General features: G+C 44.6%; 1 protein-coding gene across 1 annotated transcript in view; it reads right to left on the reverse strand.

The window, feature by feature from the left end:
- Window positions 1-23,721, reverse strand: part of CYTH3 (cytohesin 3) — a 122,154-nt gene that overhangs the window by 33,266 nt on the left and 65,167 nt on the right. Inside the window, exons 2-7 of the mRNA XM_030211826.1 lie at window positions 18,132-18,214; window positions 8,526-8,590; window positions 8,214-8,280; window positions 6,510-6,628; window positions 947-1,027; window positions 191-303 (exon numbers count right to left, since the gene is read on the reverse strand). Coding sequence (XP_030067686.1) covers window positions 191-303; window positions 947-1,027; window positions 6,510-6,628; window positions 8,214-8,280; window positions 8,526-8,590; window positions 18,132-18,214 — 528 coding nt within the window. The remainder of the gene's footprint in view (window positions 1-190; window positions 304-946; window positions 1,028-6,509; window positions 6,629-8,213; window positions 8,281-8,525; window positions 8,591-18,131; window positions 18,215-23,721) is intronic.

Raw genomic sequence — 23,721 nt, forward strand, 5'->3', positions numbered from 1 at the left:
TTTGGTTTTTCCTTATATAGCATTTGTTCCAAATGTATTGGTAATTAGTCATGGCAGGGTTTCCATGGAAAAATCCAGCCATTCAGCAACTAGACAAAGACTTGCAAGTTTTAAGAATTAATTTATTTTTACTGAACCCCTACCTAGTCCAAAAACAGATACAATTAGACAATTTCTAACCAGGACTAACCTGTGGACTGGAAAACTCCAGGGTTACAAAGACAATAGCGTGAGGCAAAAGCTTCCATCATTCGGTCAATTTTCTGAGCCTCACCTGGAAGCCTGAAACTCCATAAGAACTGTCTGAAAAGGCAAATGGCCGGAGTAATTCATTTTTTTGTACTGTGTTACTGTAAAATGTTTTGTTATTGTAAGTGTAGTGAAATGACATACAAAGTAAACATCAATGAATAATAAAATATCTCCTAATCCCCTTCCCTACTATTTCCACTAAAATAAACGTCTTTCCCCTCCCCTTCTTACCCTGATCTTTTTCTGTGTCAATTAGTACGTCTACCAGGCGACCTTGGTTCTTATGAACCTCCGAAATTCCAAATCTTGAACCCTCCCCCTCCTGTTACCGATACAGCAGCACAACAGCACAAGTCAAGCACAAACCATATCATAAGGTATTTAGAATTAAACTTCTCCCAAGCGGGGTCAAGCATTGTATCTAAGGATTCCAGATCTTCATGAAGTGTCTCTTATGCTTGGGGGAGCCACGGGCTTCCATTACTTGAAGAAATTCATTTTTATAAGGAGATCAACAAAATACTGCCAATATCAACACTACTAGGTCAAATTAGAATTGTTTTAATTGCTTTAATTTACCCAAAGCATTAACAAAGACAACAGAGAAATAGTTCTTTTGTTTAAAGCCGTCAAGAATGAGTTAATCAACTGAAGTTCTGTTTTATATATTTTTAGTAAAACCAAATGTGCTTACCTTAATGCTTGAACAAGGTTCAAATCAGCAAATTCATGGAGCTCAACAAAAGCTTGAAGAACTTTAATATTAAATTCATCTCTATGAAAGAAATGTAGACTCAGTTATGGAAAGTCCATTATATCAAAAAGTAAATGTACCTCACATTGATACAATAACAACCACAAGATATGAGATGCTAGTCAGCAATTACTGAGCTTCAGTCATTTTAAAGCTAAATTGGGGTGATTCTATAAATTGGCAGCTCAGTTTAGGTACCTCAATGCTATGCACTTAGTGCCAAGGTTCCATTATAAAATAGTAACGTATGTCAGCCTTGGTACACCTATGTTTAGGCGTACCCTTTTATGCTATGTCAACAGTAGGTATAAGTTAGTAAGCCCAAGTGTGCCAAGTGATGTGCATAATTTATAACATTCTATAAAATACGCATGTAACTGGCCCACCCAAGCTAACTTGCACACAGGCACCTGCTGATTAATGGTGCCTTTGATGCATGTAAGTAACATGTACCTCTAGGTGCCAATTTATATTTATAGAATTGCCCCGAGTATATTTAAAAGCATTTCTCTCAATCCTCTCTTGTACTTCAAGGATCTCTGTGTAAAATTTGCAGCTACCGTGGCTTAACACATAACTTTATCAGGTGATATTTGGAAATTTAATGCAGCAACCATTGGGGTGTTCCCTGCACTTGCTGTTACAGGTGTTGCATTAAATTTCCAGGTATCAATGTGTTTGGAGTTAAGAGGTGCTAAGTGCTTCTGCACTATTTAATTATGTAATGTCAGCTTCTGTCCTGTGTGTTTTGTTTTATGAATGTTTTATTCTACACACCGCCTAGAACTGTGAGATAGAGCAGTTTATAAATGTTTTACATGCTTAAATAAATATTTTAGAGGTGGTAGTTCAAATTGTAAAAGCCCATTACTAAGGGGAAGGTCCCCGGCTCAAGTCCTGGGTCCAGATTTCTGCTCCCAAAGTTGACTGGGGATACTGCAGATGAAATTGTGATCATTGCACAGGAATAACATCTAGATGCCTATGTTGGAGTCAGGGCCCATGGATGTAAGGTTTCTAAGAATACCGTGCTAAAAGATTTGTACGTTTGGGAAGCTTGCCAGGTGCCCTTGGCCTGGATTGGCCACTGTCGTGGACAGGATGCTGGGCTCGATGGACCCTTGGTCTTTTCCCCGTGTGGCATTACTTATGTAGGTTCCTAGCTCATCATGGTCACTGTGATAATTCAACTGAGCATGCTTTGTGAAGGTAGAGTGTACAAGAGGGGAGAAAATCCCTAAGTATAGCAAATGAAGGCTCTATGGAACCAAAACCCAGGCTGCTCCCATTTGAATTGGAGAGAAAAAGAAAAGAAGAACTGGAGAGTACTGCTAGGTCAAAAAAAGAGAATTCAGGAGCATAGCTCCAAATCCTTTTTCCCAGGATCATCTCAGTCTATGAAGGGAGAAAGCACATGAAAAATGGCTGTACACGTATACTTTTACCCACAGACAGGGTGGGCAAAATGCCATTTCTGCAAACAATGCATGGTTTACCCAAGAAGTAGCTTTTAAAATTGCCCATCCTATGATTACAGTTATAGCAACATAGTAAGTGATGGCAGATAAAGATTACCGGTCCATTATCTGCCCAAAAATCACATTCATTCTCAAATCAATATTAAATCAACAATGAATGTGATATTATATACTTGATCTTGGTCTTTCTCTTTTGTTTCTGAGACATAGACTGTGGAAGTCCGCCGGGCTCTGTCCTTATGTTCCAACTACTGGAGTTGCCGTCAAAACCCACTCCAGACTATCCGAATCAGTCTTGTCATTTGCGGGACACAGACCGTAAAAGTCTGCCTGGCACTGTCCTCGTGTTCCGAATTACTGGAGTTTCCATCAAAGCTCTCTACAGCTAAACTGGATTGCTATATGTGGGACTCAAGACAGTACAAGCCAGCCCAGCACTGGCCTTAGTTGATAGAGCCAGAGTTGCCATCTAAGCACCACTTGACATGCAAACAAATATGCAACCCTTTAAGTTTTGTTTTTCTATACCATTCATTTTCTATTATAATACATAATGCAAAAAAAAGCTAAGGTATGTGAAAGCACCAAATAAGTTATAATTAGTAACTAAGACTGCAAAATAATCTCCTGATGCTTTCTTGGAACATTCTGGAAGATCAGCTGCTATTTAATCATCAGCTGCATGAGAAACTGTATCAAAGGTGACTCACTGGCATTCTACACCTCTGGAGAGTTAGGGGTCAAATGAACTCTCATATGCTAAACAGCAAAGGTCATACAATGACCTGATGGGCTGCCCAAGCTACTTGTAAAAAATATATATATATTAAAAAATACAAAATACAAAACACCTGACCAGTCCCATAAGGTCTGTACATGTCACCAAGCTGCCCTTAATCTTGAATTTCTCTTCTGGCTCCTTCATATGTTGGGCAGAAGACAAAGGGCTCATTTTTGAAAGAGAAAAACAACTAAAAAGTGACAAAGCAGCATTTGGACATTTTTCTTACAAAAACATCCAAATTGGTATTTTCAAAACCTATTTTTCAGACTTTGTCTATGCTGTTCTTCTGCAGTGCATTCAAATCTCAAGGGGGCATGTCAGGGTGTGTTAAGGATGGGATTTAGGATTTCTAAGACTTGGACGTTTTTCAGCCATAACGGAACAAAACAAAACCGTCCAGGACTAAAACTAAGACATTTTGAGCTATATCTGTTTTTAGAACAAAGAAGGCACAAAAAGGTGCACTAAATGACCAGATGACCACTGGAGGGAATCAGGGGTGATCCCCCCCCCCAATACCCCACCAGTGGTCACTGACCCCCCCCCCCCCCTCACCCAAAAAGGTGACTTACCAGCCTCTATGACAGCCTCAGATGTTAATTGTCATGGCTATTACAGCAGCAAGCAGGTCCCTGGAGTAGTGTAGTGGCAGGTGCAGTGCACTATGGAGTAGGGGACCAAGGTTGCTAGGCTGTATAGAGAGAGGTGTGACCAGCAGAAGAAAAGAGGTTTTAATGCCCCTGTATAAGTTGTTGGTGAGGCCCCACCTGGAGTATTATGTTCCGTTTTGGAGGCCGTATCTTGCTAATGATGTAAAAAGAACTGAAGCTGTGCAAAGAAAAGCTACGAGGATGGTATGGGATTTGTGTTACAAGACGTATGAGGAGAGACTTGCTGACCTGAACATGTACACCCTGGAGGAAAGGAGGAACAGGGGTGATATGATACAGACGTTCAAATATTTGAAAGGTATTAATCCGCAAACAAACCTTTTCCGGAAATGGGAAGGCGGTAGAACGAGAGGACATGAAACGAGATTGAAGGGGGGCAGACTCAAGAAAAATGTCAAGAAGTATTTTTTCACAGAGAGAGTGGTGGATACTTGGAATGCCCTCCTGCGGGAGGTGGTGGAGATGAAAACGGTAACAGAATTCAAACATGGGGTAAACATAAAGGAATCCTGTTCAGAAGGAATGGATCCTCAGAAGCTTAACCGAGATTGGGTGGCAGAGCCGGGGGGGGGGGGGGGGGGGCTAGTGCTGGGCAAGACTTCTGCGGTCTGTGCCCTGAAAATGGCAGATACAAATCAAGGTAAGGTATACACAAAAAGTAGCACATATGAGTTTTATCTTGTTGGGCAGACTGGATGGACCGTGCAGGTCTTTTTCTGTCGTCATCTACTATGTAACTATTAGGCATATTTTCAAAGCACTTTGGGAAGCTAAGTTCCATAGGTTTCTATGGAACTTTGGGAGGCTAAGTGCTTTGAAAATGAGCCTGTATGTTAATATTATGACAAGGGCCAGATGGTAGAACCCGCCCTCATACCTAGGCCGATTAGCCTCTCACTCTTGTTTTACACCTTATGGAATTATTTCTCTTCTAAAGCTTTTAGAATTACTAGTGCTCCAATCTCTGTCACCTTTATCTAAGAGACCTGGTATTCTAGCAGTGGACAGCACTGCCACCATAGTTCTTTTCATAGGAAGGAGAGGAATTACTAGGCCACTTGTTTGTACCACTGCAAAATGGAATAGTACAGTCATGGAAGGATCTGCAGCAGCAATGTTTGTTTTTTTTTCAAGGATATTTATTGCACTGACCCTAAAAATCTGTAAATAAGAAATCCCACCTTTAATTCTGCAAGGCTCCAAGACATGCAAGGCTATCCTAATATTCCATTGGTTCCCCCTCCCCCCCATTATTCTTCCCTTTCTGGTTTCCAACTGTCTACAACCCTTTAACCCAAAGGAAACCAAAGCAAAATCATTAATTCCACTGTTCCTACTTTCCACCCCACCACCCTTATTTCTGCCCTATTGCTCATTATTGCAAATTTGATCATCAGTCAACCATCAACTCTCTCCCCAAGAGCTTTTCACATCAAATCACCATTGTGACAATTTTGATTCTCTCAATTTTAATTCCAACCAAGGCTCTTCAAAGCTACTCTCCCAAGCCAACCATCACATTTTAACCTGTCACCTTATCTCAGTGCTCCCCCTCCTCTCCCTTCTCTCTTACCCCTCCGTGGATCCACCCACATTGCTTCCAAAACAACTGCCTATGGTCATAACCTCTTCAGCTCTTCTCTCCATCTTTTAGCATTCACAGACATCTTAATTGCTTTGTGTGCCTTGACTGAAAGCTCCATGAGCAAAAGACTAATATGTGTGTCTGTACAGAACTGCATACATCTTGTAGCAATATATAAATTAATAACCACAATATTACAAATATTAGTACATAGGAGCTAGAGTGAGAAATTAAACCCAAGTCTCTGGAATTCGTTGCCAGAGAATGTGGTAAAGGCGGTTAGCTTAGCGGAGTTTAAAAAAGGTTTGGATGGCTTCCTAAAGAAAAAGTCCATAGACCATTATTAAAATCCACTATTTCTGGGATAAGCAGTATAGAATGTTTTGTACTTTTTTGGGATCTTGCCAGGTATTTGTGATCTGGATTGGCCACTGTTGGAAACAGGATGGCTGGGCTTGATGGACCTTTGGTCTTTCCCAGTATGGAAATAATTATGTACTTATGTCTCCCCCAAATCATATTAAAAATATGGAACAAACAAAAAGGGAAATTAACTTGAGGATGGTTCTGAAAAAGAAAACTTTTGTTGACAAGCTATAGCAAGCTGAACCAGGACAGTTCTGATCCTTTACAACAGACCTAATTCATAAAATTATGCACATTATATATTCACAGAAGGCAAAAGTAGAGACTAATAGACGATTCACCACTGGAGACGTGAGTCCAATAGTCTTTATTATATCAGAGATAACGACCCGACACAGGCCGTGTTTCGACGCTAAAAAGCGTCTGCATCAGGGGTCAATAAATACACCAAGTAATGAATGCAAAACGAAGAGTCCTACTTGTATATGTGTTGTCAACTCACTGATCACGTAGCACCAAACAGAATATGCTGGATACAAACTATCAGAGCAAAAATATATATTCAACCAGGAGAATTAACTTTATATTTTGCAATAAATAACTACTTTTTACAGATTACCTTTCTCCTAGATAATCACCGATGACCGTTTTATTCAGTCCTTCACCTTTATAAAGAAACTGAGAAATATCTTCAGGGGTGTTCTGTAGAAGGTCATTTTCTATAAGAAACTGAATCCCCTAGTAACAAGCACAGAAGCAAAAAAGGAAAAACGAATACATTTCAGTTTGATGCATCACAAATACACTATTATAGGCAACATTCAAAGCAATTTAGAGGGTTGGTTGGGCTATAATTCACTTTACAGCAGAGCAAAATTCTAAGGAAACGTTGTACTACCCATCAAGTGGCATTAAAAAGCTCACTCTAGCTCAGTTATTGTCTAAGTGATGCATCGTCAGAAGTACTCAGTTGTCATGGAATCTTGCTTATGTACAATCAACAGTGTTAAAAACTTACTGTAATCATTGCTTTGGCTACATTTCTTCAAAAAGGCAATGGATAGAGATTAAGGAGCTCTTACTAAAGTATGGTATGTTTGCACTTAAGTGTGTTAAGTGCAAAGGTGGTATGGGCTGCAATTACTGTTCAGGGACCACATTAGACGTATTTGCAGATAGGGTGCACTCACCCAAACAAGTAAATGATCTGCCGTGGTGGCTCATCAGCATCCCTCTCCCAAACATCAATAAAACCACCCCAGATCACCCCTCCCTTCCAATCATATATACCAGATCAACTGAAGCCCCCACTGCCAAGCCCCACCCCCAAGCCATGTTCTTGTAGTACCATGAGACTACAGCTAGGAGTCAGATATGCCATTTTCAACTCGGGGCTTGGCCGAGGCAAGAATGGAGAGGGGAACTGCTCCTGCCCATACACTAAACACCAGAGAACATGTGTTTAAGTGGCCAGTTTGGGGGAGGGTGACTGTCAGGAGTTTGCCTCCAGACTGCTGGTAGCAAAGTGGCATTACATGCAGCTCAGCAGTGGTCACAGCTAGCCCACGGTACTGACCCACATGCTGTCACAGCTGGCCACTCCATCACTCTGCCCACAATCCACCCTGGTTTTAAAGTGCGGCTAGCCCACGGTACTGACCCACGTGCTGTCACAGCTGGCTACTCCATCACTCTGCCCACGATCCACCCTGGTTTTAAAGTGCGGCTAGCCCACGGTACTGACCCACGTGCTGTCACAGCTGGCTACTCCATCACTGTGCCCACAATCCACCCTGGTTTTAAAGTGCGGCTAGCCCACGGTACTGACCCACGTGCTGTCACAGCTGGCCACTCCATCACTCTGCGCACGATCCACCCTGGTTTTAAAGTGCGGCTAGCCCACGGTACTGACCCACGTGCTGCCACAGCTGGCCACTCCATCACTCTGCCCACAATCCACCCTGGTTTTAAAGTGCAGCTAGCCCACGGTACTGACCCACGTGCTGTCACAGCTGGCTACTCCATCACTCTGCCCACGATCCACCCTGGTTTTAAAATGCGGCTAGCCCACGGTACTGACCCACGTGCTGTCACAGCTAGCTACTCCATCACTGTGCCCACAATCCACCCTGGTTTTAAAGTGCAGCTAGCCCACGGTACTGACCCACGTGCTGTCACAGCTGGCCACTCCATCACTCTGCCCACGATCCACCCTGGTTTTAAAGTGCAGTAGCTGTTCAGCAGCAACTTGGACCCACATTAAAGGGCCCCTAAATTTTAACAAACAAACAAACATACACATGCTTTAAACAAAAGAGACTACCTTTTTTGGATCCATGTTAAATTTCTTCCTTCCCATGGCAATTTGTTTATTTCGCTGTGTTGTTTTGCTATTAAATGGGAAATATTGAAATGAAAAAAAAAACACATTACTGTGTCCTTGTGAACTAATTATCAGCTTCACACAATTCTAATTTGATGCAGCTTGCACTGGAGTAAATAATTACCATCAAGATCATTTGTGAATAGAACAACTAAGATGATTGACCCTTTGGAAAGAATATTTCCACGAGGTTTTTTGATCTAAGAGCAGAAATCTTAATAAAGAACAATCAAACACGCAAAGCTGACTTACCTTTCTTCTACACAAGTCAGATTATCAATTTCAGTCATCACCTCCGCTATTTCAAATTTCAGTCTCTGGAAGGGGGAGAGGAGGAGAGGAAGGCGAGATAAAATGAAAAGCTGAAAACCAGCCTAGAGTGGGTTACCAATTACAGCTAGGAGCCAGGCAAGCAGCAGGCAGATAGATGAACAGAAGCAGCCACCACAAGAACTGTTATCCCAACAGAATAGACCAGGTCAGAATGGTTTTATTTTCTAAAGCAGCATTGCCTCCTAATCAAAAGGCAAAGAAAATCAGCTGCGACAATGCTTCCAGAAGATAGAGAAATTAAAGGCTATCCAAAGGAGGGCTACTGGAATAGTCCAGAGTTTCTAAAGGGCATCCCAAACCTTCCCAAGGCTCCCTACAGCCAGCTGGATTTTCAAGACCCCCCCCCCCCCCACACACACAAATAAAGATGAGATACATTCAACATGACTTTGCATATAGATATCACCCCTCTCCTCAGGCCACTTCACTGGCTTCCGATCAGATACCGCATTCAATTCAAGCTTCTCCTTCTTACCTACAAATGCACTCAGTCTGCTGCCCCTCACTATCTTTCTACCCTCATCTCCCCTTACGTTCCCGCCCGTAACCTCCGTTCACAGGATAAATCCCTCCTCTCGGTACCCTTCTCCACCACCGCCAACTCCAGGCTCCGCTCATTCTGCCTCGCCTCACCCTATGCTTGGAACAACCTTCCTGAACCCTTACGCCAAGCCCCCTCCCTGCCCGTCTTCAAGTCTTTGCTTAAAGCCCACCTCTTCAATGCTGCATTCGGCACCTAACCCTTACCGTTCAGTGAATCCAGACTGCCCCAATTTGACTGCCCCTATCGGACCGACCGTTCACTTGTCTGTTAGATTGTAAGCTCTTTGAGCAGGGACTGTCTCTCTTTGTTAAATTGTACAGCGCTGCGTAACCCTGGTAGCGCTCTGGAAATGTTAAGTAGTAGTAGTAGTAGACATTTTGAAAACCTAACTGGTTGTGGGATCAATAGGACAGGTTTTGGAAGCCCTGTGGGCCTAGCTACAAGTAGAACCTAGAACAGATAAAAGAAATTAGACTATCAGACTCACGTAACGCCCAAGAATATAACTAATACATAAAAATGTTAGCCATTTTCAGTGGAAAGCCATCTATGAAGGCTTCAGCAACAGGATCCCGCATGAACATGTGATGTTCTACAGAAGAGAGGCTGCCCCTCAGGGCCGTGCCGATGCGGTAAGCGGGGTAAGCACCGCAGGAGGGCGCCACCGCGGTGCTTACCCTCGCCCCGCGCCGCCGAGGCCTTTAAATCTTTTACTTGCAGTCGCAGCAGCATCTGTGAAAGCGGAGCGCTGCCGACGTCTCCCTTCCCTTCGCGCTGTTGGTTCCCTCAGTGTCCCGCCTTCTTCTGACGTCAGAAGAAGGCGGGACACTGAGGGAACCAACAGCGCGAAGGGAAGGGAGACGTCAGCAGCGCTCCGCTTTCACAGACGCTGCTGCGACTGCAAGTAAAAGATTTAAAGGCCCCCAGGGCGCGCCGCGATCATCTTCACGGGGGGGGGGGGGGGGCGCGCCAACTGTTCATCTGCGGGGGGGGGGGGGGGGCGGCACAGACCCTTGGCACAGCCCTGCTGCCCCTCTTCTGTCTCTGCTCTGGTCCTAAGGCAAGTAGCCGTGGAAAAGGAGGTCCAGAAATAGGGCTCATGATGTAAGGCTAGGACTAGAGCTTCAGGCATTTTTGGAGAGTGCTAAAAGTTGGTATTGATTGGTGCTATGTCAGTAACACATCTCTAGGGCACTTTTTGATTGTTTTATATTACTTTGTGCCATGTTTAAAAATGAAAGCTAAAGACATGCACAGAATTCATTAAAAAAAAAAAAAGAAATACAAAAGCCCGAACACAAGGTTTAAAAACCACAGTGAAAAACAAACACAGGGATGAGAGAGTGTCAGATAGAAGAGAAGAGAGCATGTACTCAGGGGTGAGAAAGGAAAGGGGGAGGTTTGGATGTGACTGTGTACATGTAAGTGCACGCTTTCTTTCTTCTTCCCCCCCCCCCCCCCCCCCCCCCCCCCCCGCCATTGTGTCTTGTCTTCCTTCTCCCTCGCATTCTTCTTCTTCGCTTCTCTCCTCTCATGCTTCCCCTTTCTTCACTCCTCCTTTCCCTTACACTCCTCAGTCCTGAAAGGCAGGCAATCACAGCAGGGATCCTCCAGGAGGGTTTTCAGGATGCAACATCTGTAACAGTTCTTTAATCTATTAAAACAGGAGGAGAAGGGAACAAAGCAGGAAGGGATAGCATGTCTCCTGCTCCCAATCCCTCCCTCCTGTTTCTTCTCAGATCTTTTCCTGATAGAAAAAGGACTACAGACAATGGATAGAATGCACTGTTCACAAACCCCAACCTCACTCTCTTTCTTCTGATGAGCTATTCTTGTGAAAGTAGGAGGTGCAGGAAGTAAACATGTCAGTCTGCTGCTACTCCCCCTCTCATCATGAGTACCCAGCCCCTGCAGCAGAAAAGATCACTTTTCCATGTTTTTCAGTTAACAAGAATGCAAATTTGCCCTTCAAGGGTGTTTTATTAGTGAAAACTGAAAATTGTCATGGGAACCAAGGTACTTGCACTATCAAAGGACTTTTACCCTGAGACCCTGACAGAAAGCTTGCTGTAACCAGTAAGAATGTCCCCATTATATGCACAACCCCTGCATCATAGTGATGTCATCACCAGAACACTGTGGTCCTCTGTCTCCATCTGCTGGCACTGTAGCATAAACCCATGTGTCTGAACTGGACTGGTAGACAAAGAACATTTCTTCAAAGTTACGAGTGAAAAGTGATGAATACATGTGGTGGTCTTCCAGTGAAGGTGGTGAGGGCAAAATAGGTAGCAGAATTTATGAATGCACAATTTAAGCAAAGAGAATCCCCATTTGGGAGAAGGGAAGAAAAGAGGGTGTGGGCAGATCTGCTAGAGGAAGGGAAAATGAGAACAATAGAAAAAAAAGCCTTGCAATCATTGCCTCCTTCAGCTTCATGATTTGTCACATACCACAAGGTTTTTCTCTGTAATGTTTTTTTTTTTTAATTTAAGAATAAAAATGTATTTGTTAACAACATATTTGGAGAACATTTGCTTTCCTTTGCAACTTGATTTTTCTAAATTTGGTTACTACTGGGGTATTTATTCCTTTTATTACTCATTCTCTCTGCCTGACTGGATAGGAATCACTTGCTATTAATTCCCAGATTTCTGCAAATCTTAATTTAGCTACTATCCTCATTTAAAATTAACTGTATTAATATCGCCTCTTGTCCCCATTCTCTTGTCATTTTTTGACAACTCCTCCAGTTCCATTTTTGCTTTTTTTTTTTTTTACCTCTCTTATCTAACTGGTGATTGCAATTCTTCTCTAATCCTGATTCCTTTTATGTTTGGTCTTCATCGTTGCCTTCTACACAATTTCAAAGGCTACTTCCTTTTTCTGATCACCATTCTTCCTTAGCCTCTTATCTCTTCATTCTTCACTTATTTCCACGATCAACTCACACTCTCTCTCCAACAAAAATGTTTATCTCCTAACTCCCCTTTTCTTCTGCCTCGCTAGTTTCTGCTCTATTAACAAGTTGCATCTTCTCATAATATGCCTGCCACAAAATCCCTAGCCACCCGCCTGAGGTTACCCTGAAGCCACTTAGAGGGTCCATCCCCAGCACAGCTCAGGTCTGCCTGCACCTGCCACTTGTGTTCTATACTAGCACTCTCCTCCCACTGACTGAGTCCCAATCACCTCTGGGCGAGTCTCCCGCTCTCACACTATCACCAGTGATTTCTAGGTTACTGGAAGCCACACGCCCAGTGGTCCCACAGTTCCCAGAAAGCACTCATAGACCCAACACACAAACCACCAGGATTCTTTATCAGTCCAGACAAGCAGGGCGAACAAATATGTTTATTCTCAGAACTTGAACAAAGAACAAAACAAAAATGTGCAATCAGCAAACAGTAACAAGCAACTGAAAAATGGATCAATTCAAAAACTAACTACGCATTTGCATATTGTCTAAACAGTACCTGGGAAGATCAGGACATATATATGTTCAGAAAGCCTTAGCACAGAGATCTGTCTCTCTTTTCTCCTGTGCTACGACTGAAGCAACAGCCAGTACTACTGGGTAATTTTTCAAACTCCAGGCCAATCAGAGCCCAGTCAACAAGATTTAAAAGTATTCTAATGCTTGCTTCCTGCTTGTGCTAAAGGAAAAGAACATTCAGTTCCCTGTTAACAGCTTTACAGCACAGAAACACCACCTGCTGGCCAAATAGGAGAAATACACTTCAGGACATAATTAAAACAGGAAAATATCTAATACTAGTAAAAAAGGCCCGTTTCTGACACAAATGAAACGGGCGCTAGCAAGGTTTTCCTCGGAGTGTGTATGTTTGGGAGAGTGTATGTGAGAGTGTCTGTTTGAGAGTCAGAGTGAAAGTGTGATTGTGTGAGAGAGAGCGTGAGTCTGGGTGTGAGTGTGTTTGTGAGAGAGTGTGTGTGTGAGAATGAGAGTGTGTGCAAGTGTGTATGTGAGACACAGTGTGAGTGAGAGTGTGTGTGTGTGGGCGAGAGAGAGAGTGTGTGTGAGACACAGATTCTCTGTTTGAGTGAGTGTATGAGACCAAGCGAGTGTGTGAGTGACTGTGTGGCACATAGAGAGTGAATGTGATACAGTGTGAGACAGAGTGTGTGAGAGTGAGAGTCAGAAAGACATTGTATATGAGAGAGAGAGTGTGAGCCGTGCCCTCCCAATCCATGGCCATCTGTCCCCTGCCCCCTCCATTCATCCTTTTCCAGCAATTCCCCTCTGTCCCTGAGCCCTGCCCTCCCAATCCATGGCCATCCATGTTTGTCTGTCACCTGCCCCCTCCATTCATCGCTATCCTGCATTTCCCCTCTCTGCCTGAGGCCTGCTCTGCAATCCATATCCATCCATGCCCATCTGTCCCCTCCATTCATCCCTATCCAGCAATTCCCCTCTCCCTGAGTCCTGCCCTTCCAATCCATGCCCATCCATGCTCCTCTGTCACCTGGCCCCTCCATTTTTCCCTATCCAGCATTTTCCCTCTCTGCCTGAGGCCTGCTCTGCAATCCATATCCATCCATGCCCATCTGTCCCCTCCATTCATCCCTATCCAGCAATTCCCCTCTCCCTGAGTCCTGCCCTTCCAATCCATGCCCATCCATGCTCATCTGTCACCTGGCCCCTCCATTTTTCCCTATCCAGCAATTTCCCTCTCTCCCTGAGTCCTGCCCTCCCAATCCATGCCCATCCATGCTCCTCTGTCCCCTGCCGCCTCCATTCATCCTTTTCCAGCAAGTCCCCTCTCGCCCTTCCATGTTCCCCCCCCCCCCTCGCATCCATGCTACGCTCTCTCCCATGTCCCAGCCTGGCCCGCCCTCTTCTCCCCCCCCCCCCCCTTCGCATCCATGCATCTTTTTTTTTTTATTATTCTTTTTAACTTTACCTCCGTGGCGGTTCGTGCAGCGAAGCGTCAGGGAAGGAGGCGGCGCTCCCGACGTCTAGCTTTCCCTTCGCTGTGTTCCGCCTTGTTTTGAAGGCGGAACACAGCGAAGGGAAGGCTAGACGTCGGGAGCGCCGCCTCCTTCCCTGACGTTTCGCTTCCGGATTTGTTTGTTTTGTCGCGAGGGCGGGGCAGAGACGGCAGGCTGAACCCTTCAGCCTCAGCCTGGGAGTGACGTCAGATGGCTTCAAGGCTTCAGGGTTTGAAGCTTCCGGCTTCAAGTTTCCGGCTTCACAGAACGTTGGCTTCAGAACGTTCACGGTGCGTTTTATTATATTAGATAATAATTTGCTCCTTCAACGTTCGAATGTGTCTCACTGGGATCGTAACCATCTCCTGATGTCACTGGCCCGCACTAGAACCCTGCTTGCCTGACGTCAGGAGATGTTTACTAGAGAGACGCTGTCGAGGAGCCGCTTCAGATGTTTAACGCCAATGACAGGGTCCCCTCCCTCCCAGTTCCACGGCTGTCATCCCTCCCTCCCTCCCTTCCAGTTCCAGGCCCCCTCCCTCCGATTTTTAAAACTCATCTTCACTCACCAAGTCGATGTTACGGCAGCAGCGGTACAACGCACGCAGGCTTGGCCCGTCTCTCTGTCCTAGCTCTGCTCCCACCCTTGCGGAAACAGGAAATGAGGGCGGGACCAGAGCGACGGGCGAAGCCTGCGTGCGTTGTACCGCTGCTGCCGGCTGCCGTAACGCCAATGTGGTGAGTGAAGATGAGTTTTAAAAACGGAGGGAAGGGGCCTGGAACTGGAAGGGATGGAGGGAGGAAGGGAGGGACGACGACCCTGGAACTTGGAGGGAGGGACCCTGGAACTGGAAGGGAGGGACGATGACCCTGGAACTGGGAGGGAAGGAGGGGAGGACCCTGGAACTCGGAAGGAGAGGGGACCCTGGAACTCAGAGGAGGGGAGGGAAAGGAGAGAGAGAGGGGAGGGAGGGCCACGAACTTGAAGGGAGGGAGGGGGGCGTGATGCACATGTAGGGGGGGGGGATGGCAAGGGACAGAGGAGAACTGCTGCACAACAATGGATGGAGGGGACATGGGAGAGATCCTGCATATGGATGAATGCAGGGGAGAGAGCATAATTGGTGCACACGGGACACACACTACACTCTGTCTCTCAGTCATACACTGTCTCTCTCTCTCTCTCACACACTCACTCACTCCTAACAGTTCCCTTAAAAACATAATTGCCATTAGAGGACAACCTTGCTAGCGCCCGTTTCATTTCTTTCAGAAACGGGCCATTTTTTTACTAGTCTAATATATTTTACAGGCTTAAAACACACTGTTTCTTCACAATGCCATCATCCAATATCCCCCTTCACTCTACTTCATGTCTGCATTTTGTAAAATAAGAAAAATAAAAAATTCTAAGCCTGCCAAATAAATCTGAAAGAAATGAACTTCTATTGAAAATTGATTAGTGTTGGGGGGGTGTCTGGGGGACGAGAGTAGGCATGGCATGGGCACTGCCATGCGCTGATTAGTGCACAATTAACATGAGCCCTTACTGTTTACAAAATAGGTGTAAGTGCTCATGCGCTAATGGGAAAATTAGCACCTGGCCATTATTGCAGAAATGTCAAAATCGGCTATTTACCGGCAGCACTAAAAGTGGCCTTAGCGCACAGGAAAGACCCGCACTGGGGCTAGCGCAGTCCACTTTGCACTGCTTACTAAAAGGACCCTTGTGGTTACATTGACTTGCCCAGGGTCACAAGGAGCTGCAGTGGGATTTGAACTAGGCTCCTCTGGTTTTCAGCCCGCTGCTTTAACCTTCACTCTACTTTTACTCAATTCTTCAATTAAAGACCCATGGATTCTATCTTTAACACAAAGGAGTTGGATTCCAGTTGCCTATCCTCCTTTTGAACTAAAGATACCATCCATTCATTTTTTCAAGTTATGAACCTAGCACCCTATCTTTCTCAAGTTTAGTTTCAAATCTGAGAATATATAAATGAAACCTCTACCTGGATCAGTGGCGTAGCAAGGGGGGGGGGGGTGCTCCCTACCAGCTCCCCTCCCCCTCGGCGAATCGACACCCCCCCTCCCCCGACCAGCTCCCGCACCCTACCTTTAAAAAGAATATCGGGAGGCGAGGCGCACGTAAAAGAAATATGGACCGTCGGGTCTTCCCTCGCTCTATCTGTCCCGCCCTTGCGGAAATAGGAAGTTGCGTCAGCAGAGGGCGGGACAGATAGAGCGAGAGAAGGCCCGACGGTCCACGTTTCTTTTATGTGCGCCTCGCGTCCAGATATTCTTTTTAAAGGTAGGGTGCGGGAGCTGGTCGGGGGTGTCATCGTGCTGCACCCGGGGGGGGGTGCAACGGCGAACCGCCCCAGGTGGCAGCCCCCCCTGCTTCGTCACTGACCTGGATAGTGTTGAGTACTTGATTCTGGTTAATGCCAAAATGCTCGCTTAGTTCCATAGCATAGATTATCTTTTTTATTGTCTTCCATCTGCATTCTAGGATATTGTAAATGACTTTTGGACATTGTGGTCTACAATCTGGAAGACAAGGGCTTAAACATATACAGAAAAGTACAGTGGATCATTATGTGGAGGGGGTAAATGATTTGTTGGTGAGGTACTCTATTCGTATCTCTATTTGGGATTCTAAACGTGACCTTCACTCCTGCTTTGCATGCATTTATGTTTATACTAGCCATTAAGCCCGTTAAAACAGGCGAGATTTCCAGCTACCCTCCTCGCCGCCGCTCCCTCCCCCCTCCGTGCCGGGCCCCCTGCACTGACCTGACAGCGCTTCCACACGGAGGTGAGAGGCGCTGTCAGGTCAGTGCAGGGGGCCCGATACGGAGGGGGGCGGGAGCAGCGGCGGGGATGGGGGGGAGGTTGGTGCGCGCGATGTTCGTTTCCAGGCTCCAGTGGCAGCGTCAGAGTCCGACAGTCCGACTCCGTTTCCCTCTCTGTTCCGCCCTCTGACGTCATCACGTCTTGACGCGAGGGCGGGACAGAGAGGGAAGTTTCTACTGCGTATTTGCAGGTGAGTCAGTCACTTGCCATTTATATGTTTGATAGGAATTGCCTAGTGAGACAAGAGCAGGCAGAGAACCAGGAAAGTCAGAGTTCAAATCCAGCTTTTCTCCACTGATGCTCCTTGTGACCTCAGCAAGTCACTTTGCTTCTATTGCTCCAACTACCAAATCAAAATTGCAAGCCCTCTCTGGAAAGGTATCTGAACTGTAACCCAACTAGGTACCCTTTTACTAAAGGGCGGGTAGTGCGTGGCAAAACAGCACTATCGTCGTCTTGTGTTATTTCTGCTCCTGCCACACACCGTTTCCTGCGCTAGAAAATAAAAATTATTTTCTTGCAGGGGGGGGGGGGGGTACGTGTGCCTTGCGGTACTCAGGCAATGCATGTTCATCAATCATTGTACGCTGCCCAATTACCATCGGATTAGCACATGAGCCCTTACCACCAAGTAAACAGGTGGTGGTAAGGGCTCAGGCAGCAACAGCCGCATGCTAATTGTGAAATTAGCGCATGGCCATTAAGGATGCCAATTTTAAAAAAGGCTTTTTACAGACACGGTAAAAAGTGTCCCTGGCGCAATGCAATCCTACGCGCCAACACTACCACAGGCCGCTTTTTACCGTGGCTCTGTGAAAGAGCCCCCTAGAGCACAGATTTGAGAAGGTAAAAGAACTGGACTAAAGTTCATTACTTATTTTACAGTCTTGTGCTTATATTTTTTTTTTTTGTTACATTTGTACCCCGCACTTTCCCACTCATGGCAGGCTCAATGCGGCTTACATGGGGCAATGGAGGGTTAAGTGACTTGCCCAGAGTCACAAGGAGCTGCCTGTGCCTGAAGTGGGAATCGAACTCGGTTCCTCAGTTCCCCAGGACCAAAGTCCACCACCCTAACCACTAGGCCACTCCTCACATATATTCACTTACTTCCAAACAATTTCATTACAACAGGTCTCATTTAAAATTTGGCATATGATAACTTTAAAAATTACCTCAATGTCATCAATGAGCTCTTTTTTTCTGCGACGAATGTTCAACAGCTCTTCTCTCTCCTCTATCGAAAGATCATCAGGTACTGAAAATGAAAGCACAGATATCCAAGAAGCATATAAATATTTCTAAACCACTTTAAAGAGAAGCAAATTATATTAATCCTGAATGTTGATTCCAGACAGGACAGATTTCAATTTCAATCCAAAACCACAGGAATTTGATGTTTGGTTTGAAGGATTCAAGTCAGGGATGCCTCTTTTTTAATTTTTTTTTTGCCAATAAAAATTGTGCATTTCACAAACCAATTTCTGTTATTTCACTTGCCCACTTTAAAACCATTACCCAACTTAGAAAAGGGTGAAACATTGAGGAGAAGGGGAAAAAAAAGTAAATAAAGCTTAAGTAGACTGCAGTCTCCTAGTAATGAATGCCTGGTAAGTGGGGGTTTCAAAGTTGAGCATCCCTGGTTAGTAAACTATGCTACATAAGTAAATGATATTCCAGAGAGAAAGACACAATAAGATGGGGCCTTGAAAGGGTTTCTGTTTTTATAAAAATTCAATTTAAAAATACACACATATATAGAAGAAAGTTAAGTCTTTTGGTTCTGTAAGGATAATGGAAACAGAGACAACAACAGCAGATAAAGACCATACAGCTTATTTGGCCTGCCCACCCACATATCAACTACTAAGGTCCTCAGTGCTCTTTAATTCACATACTTTTCTTGTCTCCATCACCCCCACCGGGAAGCAGCTGTTCCTCGCATTCATCACACTTTCTGTAAATATTTGTTTAGATTATTCATGAGTCTACTCCCTTTTACCCTCATTCTATGACCCTTTTCTCAGTGTTTCTTTCATGTTGACAGAACCCTGTCTTCTGTGCATTTATATCTCGAAGGTATTTAAATGTCTCTATTATACTTTCCTTTCCCGCCTTTCCTCTAGGGTATATATGTTGACATCTTCAATGCACAATGATAAAGATCACTGACCATTTTAGTAGCTGCCCCCAGACTGTTTCCAGTTCCGTTTTTGTCTGCATGTTTCTATTTCTGTATTTGGTGAAGATGTTTATAGTGTCTGTAGTCTTATGTGTATTCTAGAAACACAGAAACGTGAGGGCAGATAAGAGCCAAATGGCCCATCCAGTCTGCCCATCCACATCTACCACTATCTTCTCCTTTCCCTCAGAGATTCCACATGACTAGGGTTACCATTTTGTGTCCTCTGAAAAAGAGGACACATGTCACGCCCCCTACCCCGCCCCCGCCCCGCCTCATGCCACGCCCCTGCCACGCCCCCTTCAGGTCCGGGTTCCGCCCCTATTCCCCCCCCCGTCACATAGTCCCCTCCCCCCCATCACATACCCCCCCCTCACTTACTGTCTAGCCCTGGTGGTCTAGTAGCGTCTTCTCTTCGGGGCAGGAAAGAGCCCCCTCTTTCCTGCCCGGAGCGCTGCCTGCCCTTGCCTGCTGCATCCTCCTCGGTTTGGCTGGAGATTCAAAATGGCCACCGAGAGTTGAAGTGGCCTCGCGAGAGTTCAACTCTCGGCGGCCATTTTGAATCCCCAGCCAGACCGAGAAGGATGATAGACAGGGGAGGCAGCGCTCCGGGCAGGAAGAGGGGGCTCTTTCCTGCCCCGAAGACGTCACTAGACCACCAGGGAACATGGTAAGGAAGGGGAGGGGAGGGGACGGGAGACCACGCGCCGATCGCCCGCCCACACGCCCACCGCACGCACGCGCCTGCCCGCACCCGCGCCCACGTTTGTCCAGAAATCCGGACAAACGTGGGCGGGGGCAAAATCCGCCGGACGCCCCGGACATGCCCTCAAAAAGAGGACATGTCCGGGGAAATCCGGACGTATGGTAACCCTACACATGACTGTCCCACGCTTTCTTAAATTCAGACAGTCCTCAACCAACTCCACCTTCTGCTAGCGTGTAGTTTCTGTAGCAGTCTAACTTTTGTTTTCCAATCTGCTCCACCCAAACCGTAGGTGTATTAATGTCCTAGGGCATGTTACAGTGATTGCACTGAAAGGTGCTATCAAATAATCCTAATAGTATTGTATGGCACAAGGAATAAAGACTAATCTCCAAGTTTTCAACCTCTTACCTCATTGTACAGAGATGTACATAAGCAAAAAAAAAAAAAATATATATATATATATATATATATATATATATATATATATATTCTTTTTTTTACTTTTGTACCCTGCGCTTTCCCACTCATAGCAGGTTCAATGAGGCTTACATATTATATACAGGTACTTATTTGTACCTGGGGCAATGGAGGGTTAAGTGACGCCCAGAGTCACAAGGAGCTGCCTGTGCCTGCAGTGGGAATTGAACCCAGTTCCCCAGGACCAAAGTCCACCAGGCTAACCACTAGGCCACTCCTCCACTTATGAAAAATGTGGTTCCCCTCCCCCCAAACTTTAATTAGTTTTTAATTTTGTTTCATACATGCATACAATACTCTGACGTATGATGAACTGTACAGGAAAATATAAAGAGATAGTCCCTTCTCCATGGTACCTACAGACTAGGCAAGACACAGAGACGAAGCACAGAGAAGAAAATATGATCAGGAAGAAGCAAGGTTTAAGTTTTCAAAGCAGTTTCATAAAAGGTGACTTATGTAACATAGTAATAACAAAGCTGATTTTTAATCCTTGGCCTAGGTTACTATGGGGACAAAGTGGTCTCATGTTTGGGAACCTTGGGATCCTATGAAAAATTAATTTGGTGATTATAAATTCAGCCACATTACAAAACAGCCCAATAAATCTTGGCACAAATAGCAACTACTTCACTTCATACCACTACAGGCACGTGCCTTTCTGGAGCGGTATCTAAGACCAATATTCTCTCTAATTTTTGCTGGCTCATGTGCGCATGAAAAACATTTTGTGTGCAAGTTTTTAGCCTCAACTTGATGTGTGCGGTATAGCCTATTTTCAGAAGAAAGCCAGCAAAAGTTTTATGCACGCAGTTGCTAGGCGTGTATGTTCCCTTTCTGACTCGTGTGCATGTGTACACGTACATGGCTTAGAGAACCGCTTAAGACCCTACAAAGGTTGCTTCCTCCACGTAAAGCTGGAAGCCAGTAGTAGGATCAGGCACTGAAACTCGTATTGCAGCTGCTTGTTGGTCCCTGCCCTCAAGATACAATAAAAAAAATTTTTTTAAGCCTTAATTTCCTTTGCTATGTATTTCCAACAGACAAAAAGTCTTAAGCTATACTGTATCTGTCGTGTGTGTCAGCATTCGTTTCTGGAGCCCACACTGTGTATGAAATGGAAGGTCATAATAATTCTAATTTCACAAGAACTAGTTGTTTCCTGCTTCTAAATGGGAGCTTCGTAGTGGCTAAAATTTTTTAAATATCTATTATTTTAATAGATCAAGGAAGGGCGTAGCCAGACAGCAGATTTTGGGTGGGCCTTGTCAAGACGTGGGTGGGCACCAAGTGTTCTCCTCCCCCCTCCCCCCCAATGCAATGAGGCCAGTATCAGCAGCTTAAGAAGCTTAGACTGCTGAAGTGGAGAGCAGTGTTGTCAGCACCATCAGGAGGAGGTCTTCAGCTGGCGAACTTGGGATCCCCACTAGCTAGCACTAAATATGTGCTGCTGTTGGGTGGGCCTGAGCCCTAAGTGGATGGGCCCCGGCCCACCCAGGCCCACCTGTGGCTACGCCACTGAGATCAAGTGCAGTGTCTATTCTTTGGTGCCTAATTGAAATGTTACATACACTACTTAGAGGGCTCAATAAGGATGTGCACAGTAACTGTAGTTTATTTTTGAACTTTTTCCAATTTTTTTTTTTTAATGAATGCACAATTCCCTAGGGCTCAAAAATGCAACTGAATTTTGATCATCAAAGTGATGAACTGCTACTAAGTATTTCTGGTGCTTAAGATCTAATTGCTCAAGTAAGAACACCACAGCAATTTTACATTAACACATTTCCTGAACACTTTCTTTCATACTGTAATCTTCTAAACAGAAATCAACACCACAAAAAAAAAAAAAAAGAAATCCCTGCAGGAGAGAGAAATAGGGATGTCACTTTACGAAAAGGCCTTGGGAAATGGAGTCTAAACCCATCCCTGGTATTTGACAGGAAGAAAAAGGCCTCAAGGGAAGAGACAGTTGCTGTACTAAAGACAAACAAGGCCAAGTGTGAGGAATCTTGGACACATGTTGTTCCTCTGCTCAACTGTAGAGCAGACAGGCTCAGCCTGGTCCTATCCAGTACAGGGAGTTAACTTCTGTGTAGGTAGTCCTCTTACAGAAAATAATCAAATGGAAAATGCCTAGCTCTCTTACGTGTATTGTTTGTCTCTTTGGTTCCCTGTAAACACAACTCCTCCGTAGAAACAGAACTTGCCTCACAACTGGTTTAAATAAGATCTGTTCAAAAGACACGGCACATGCCAGACCACGTCAAAGTTCAACATCTTAGTGCTGTTAAAAATCAGATCCCCTACTAATCCATAATAGCACTGGATGACTAGGCATCAGGGGACATTTCAAACACCATCTTGTGAACATCAGATAATGATGGATAGAGAAACAAGGGCAAAATCTGAAACAATATTGTATATCCTTATGGTTTTGCCACTTTTAGAATTTATGGAATGATATCATGTCATCAAATGCACGTATGCTTATCGGTATGATTATATTTCACGTATTTAAATTTGGCCTTTTGGCGCGCTTGTCTTTTTGCTTAGTTTTACGTCGTTCATAGCAGCATTTGGCATTGTGATCGGACGGTCATCTATTGGTCTGAAAAACATCTTGCAAAGTAAACTCTCTATTAAAATTTTCTCTATTTGTGTTTTTAGAATTTGCAGCACATCCATTGCCTATGACAAGTTGGGCTGTGTCGCACTTAGCACACAGCAGCCGCTAGCACAGTTAGTAAAACAGGGGGGGGGGGGGGGGGGGGTTGATCTTTTCTTCCTTTATTGCCGAATGTGATGTTTCTGCTTCTCACTAACTTACTGGGTAGAAAAATGCAAATTGCACTTTACAGTCTGACCTAAATTTCTCTCTCTTTCAGTTACAGAACAATTTTCACTTGCTGTAGTTTTAAGCATTAAGATCATACTATACGAGAATTTCTACACTCAATGCATTCTGTCATCCTCACCTAATCATTTCTGCTTTTAATGAGGCAAGTTACAGAGGCAGTGACAGATTCTGCAAGAGCCAGACGTGCAAGTGTAAAAGCATCACGATTTTTTTTCACAAGCCAAACCGCAAGGAAAACTTATTTTCCATTTAAAACCCAACTATTAACTAGGCAGTTCACAATGTACACACATAATAAAAGACACATAAAAACAAAACTGCACAGCAAATAACAATTCTCTCAGAATACAGTCTCTTCCTTCGGTCAACACTAAAATAGACAAGCAAATAAATTAAATATGCATTAATATGTTTTTTTTTTGTTTTAACTTTAAAATAGTTGTCATTGTTGAGAACCAGTAGCAACATCTACACTTCTATAGTTAATCAACATGTAAACCTAACATGATCAAAGTCCAGTTCTGTTATCCAACCAAC

This window comes from Microcaecilia unicolor, chromosome 8, assembly GCF_901765095.1.
Source record: "Microcaecilia unicolor chromosome 8, aMicUni1.1, whole genome shotgun sequence".
Taxonomy (NCBI): Eukaryota; Metazoa; Chordata; class Amphibia; order Gymnophiona; family Siphonopidae; genus Microcaecilia; species Microcaecilia unicolor.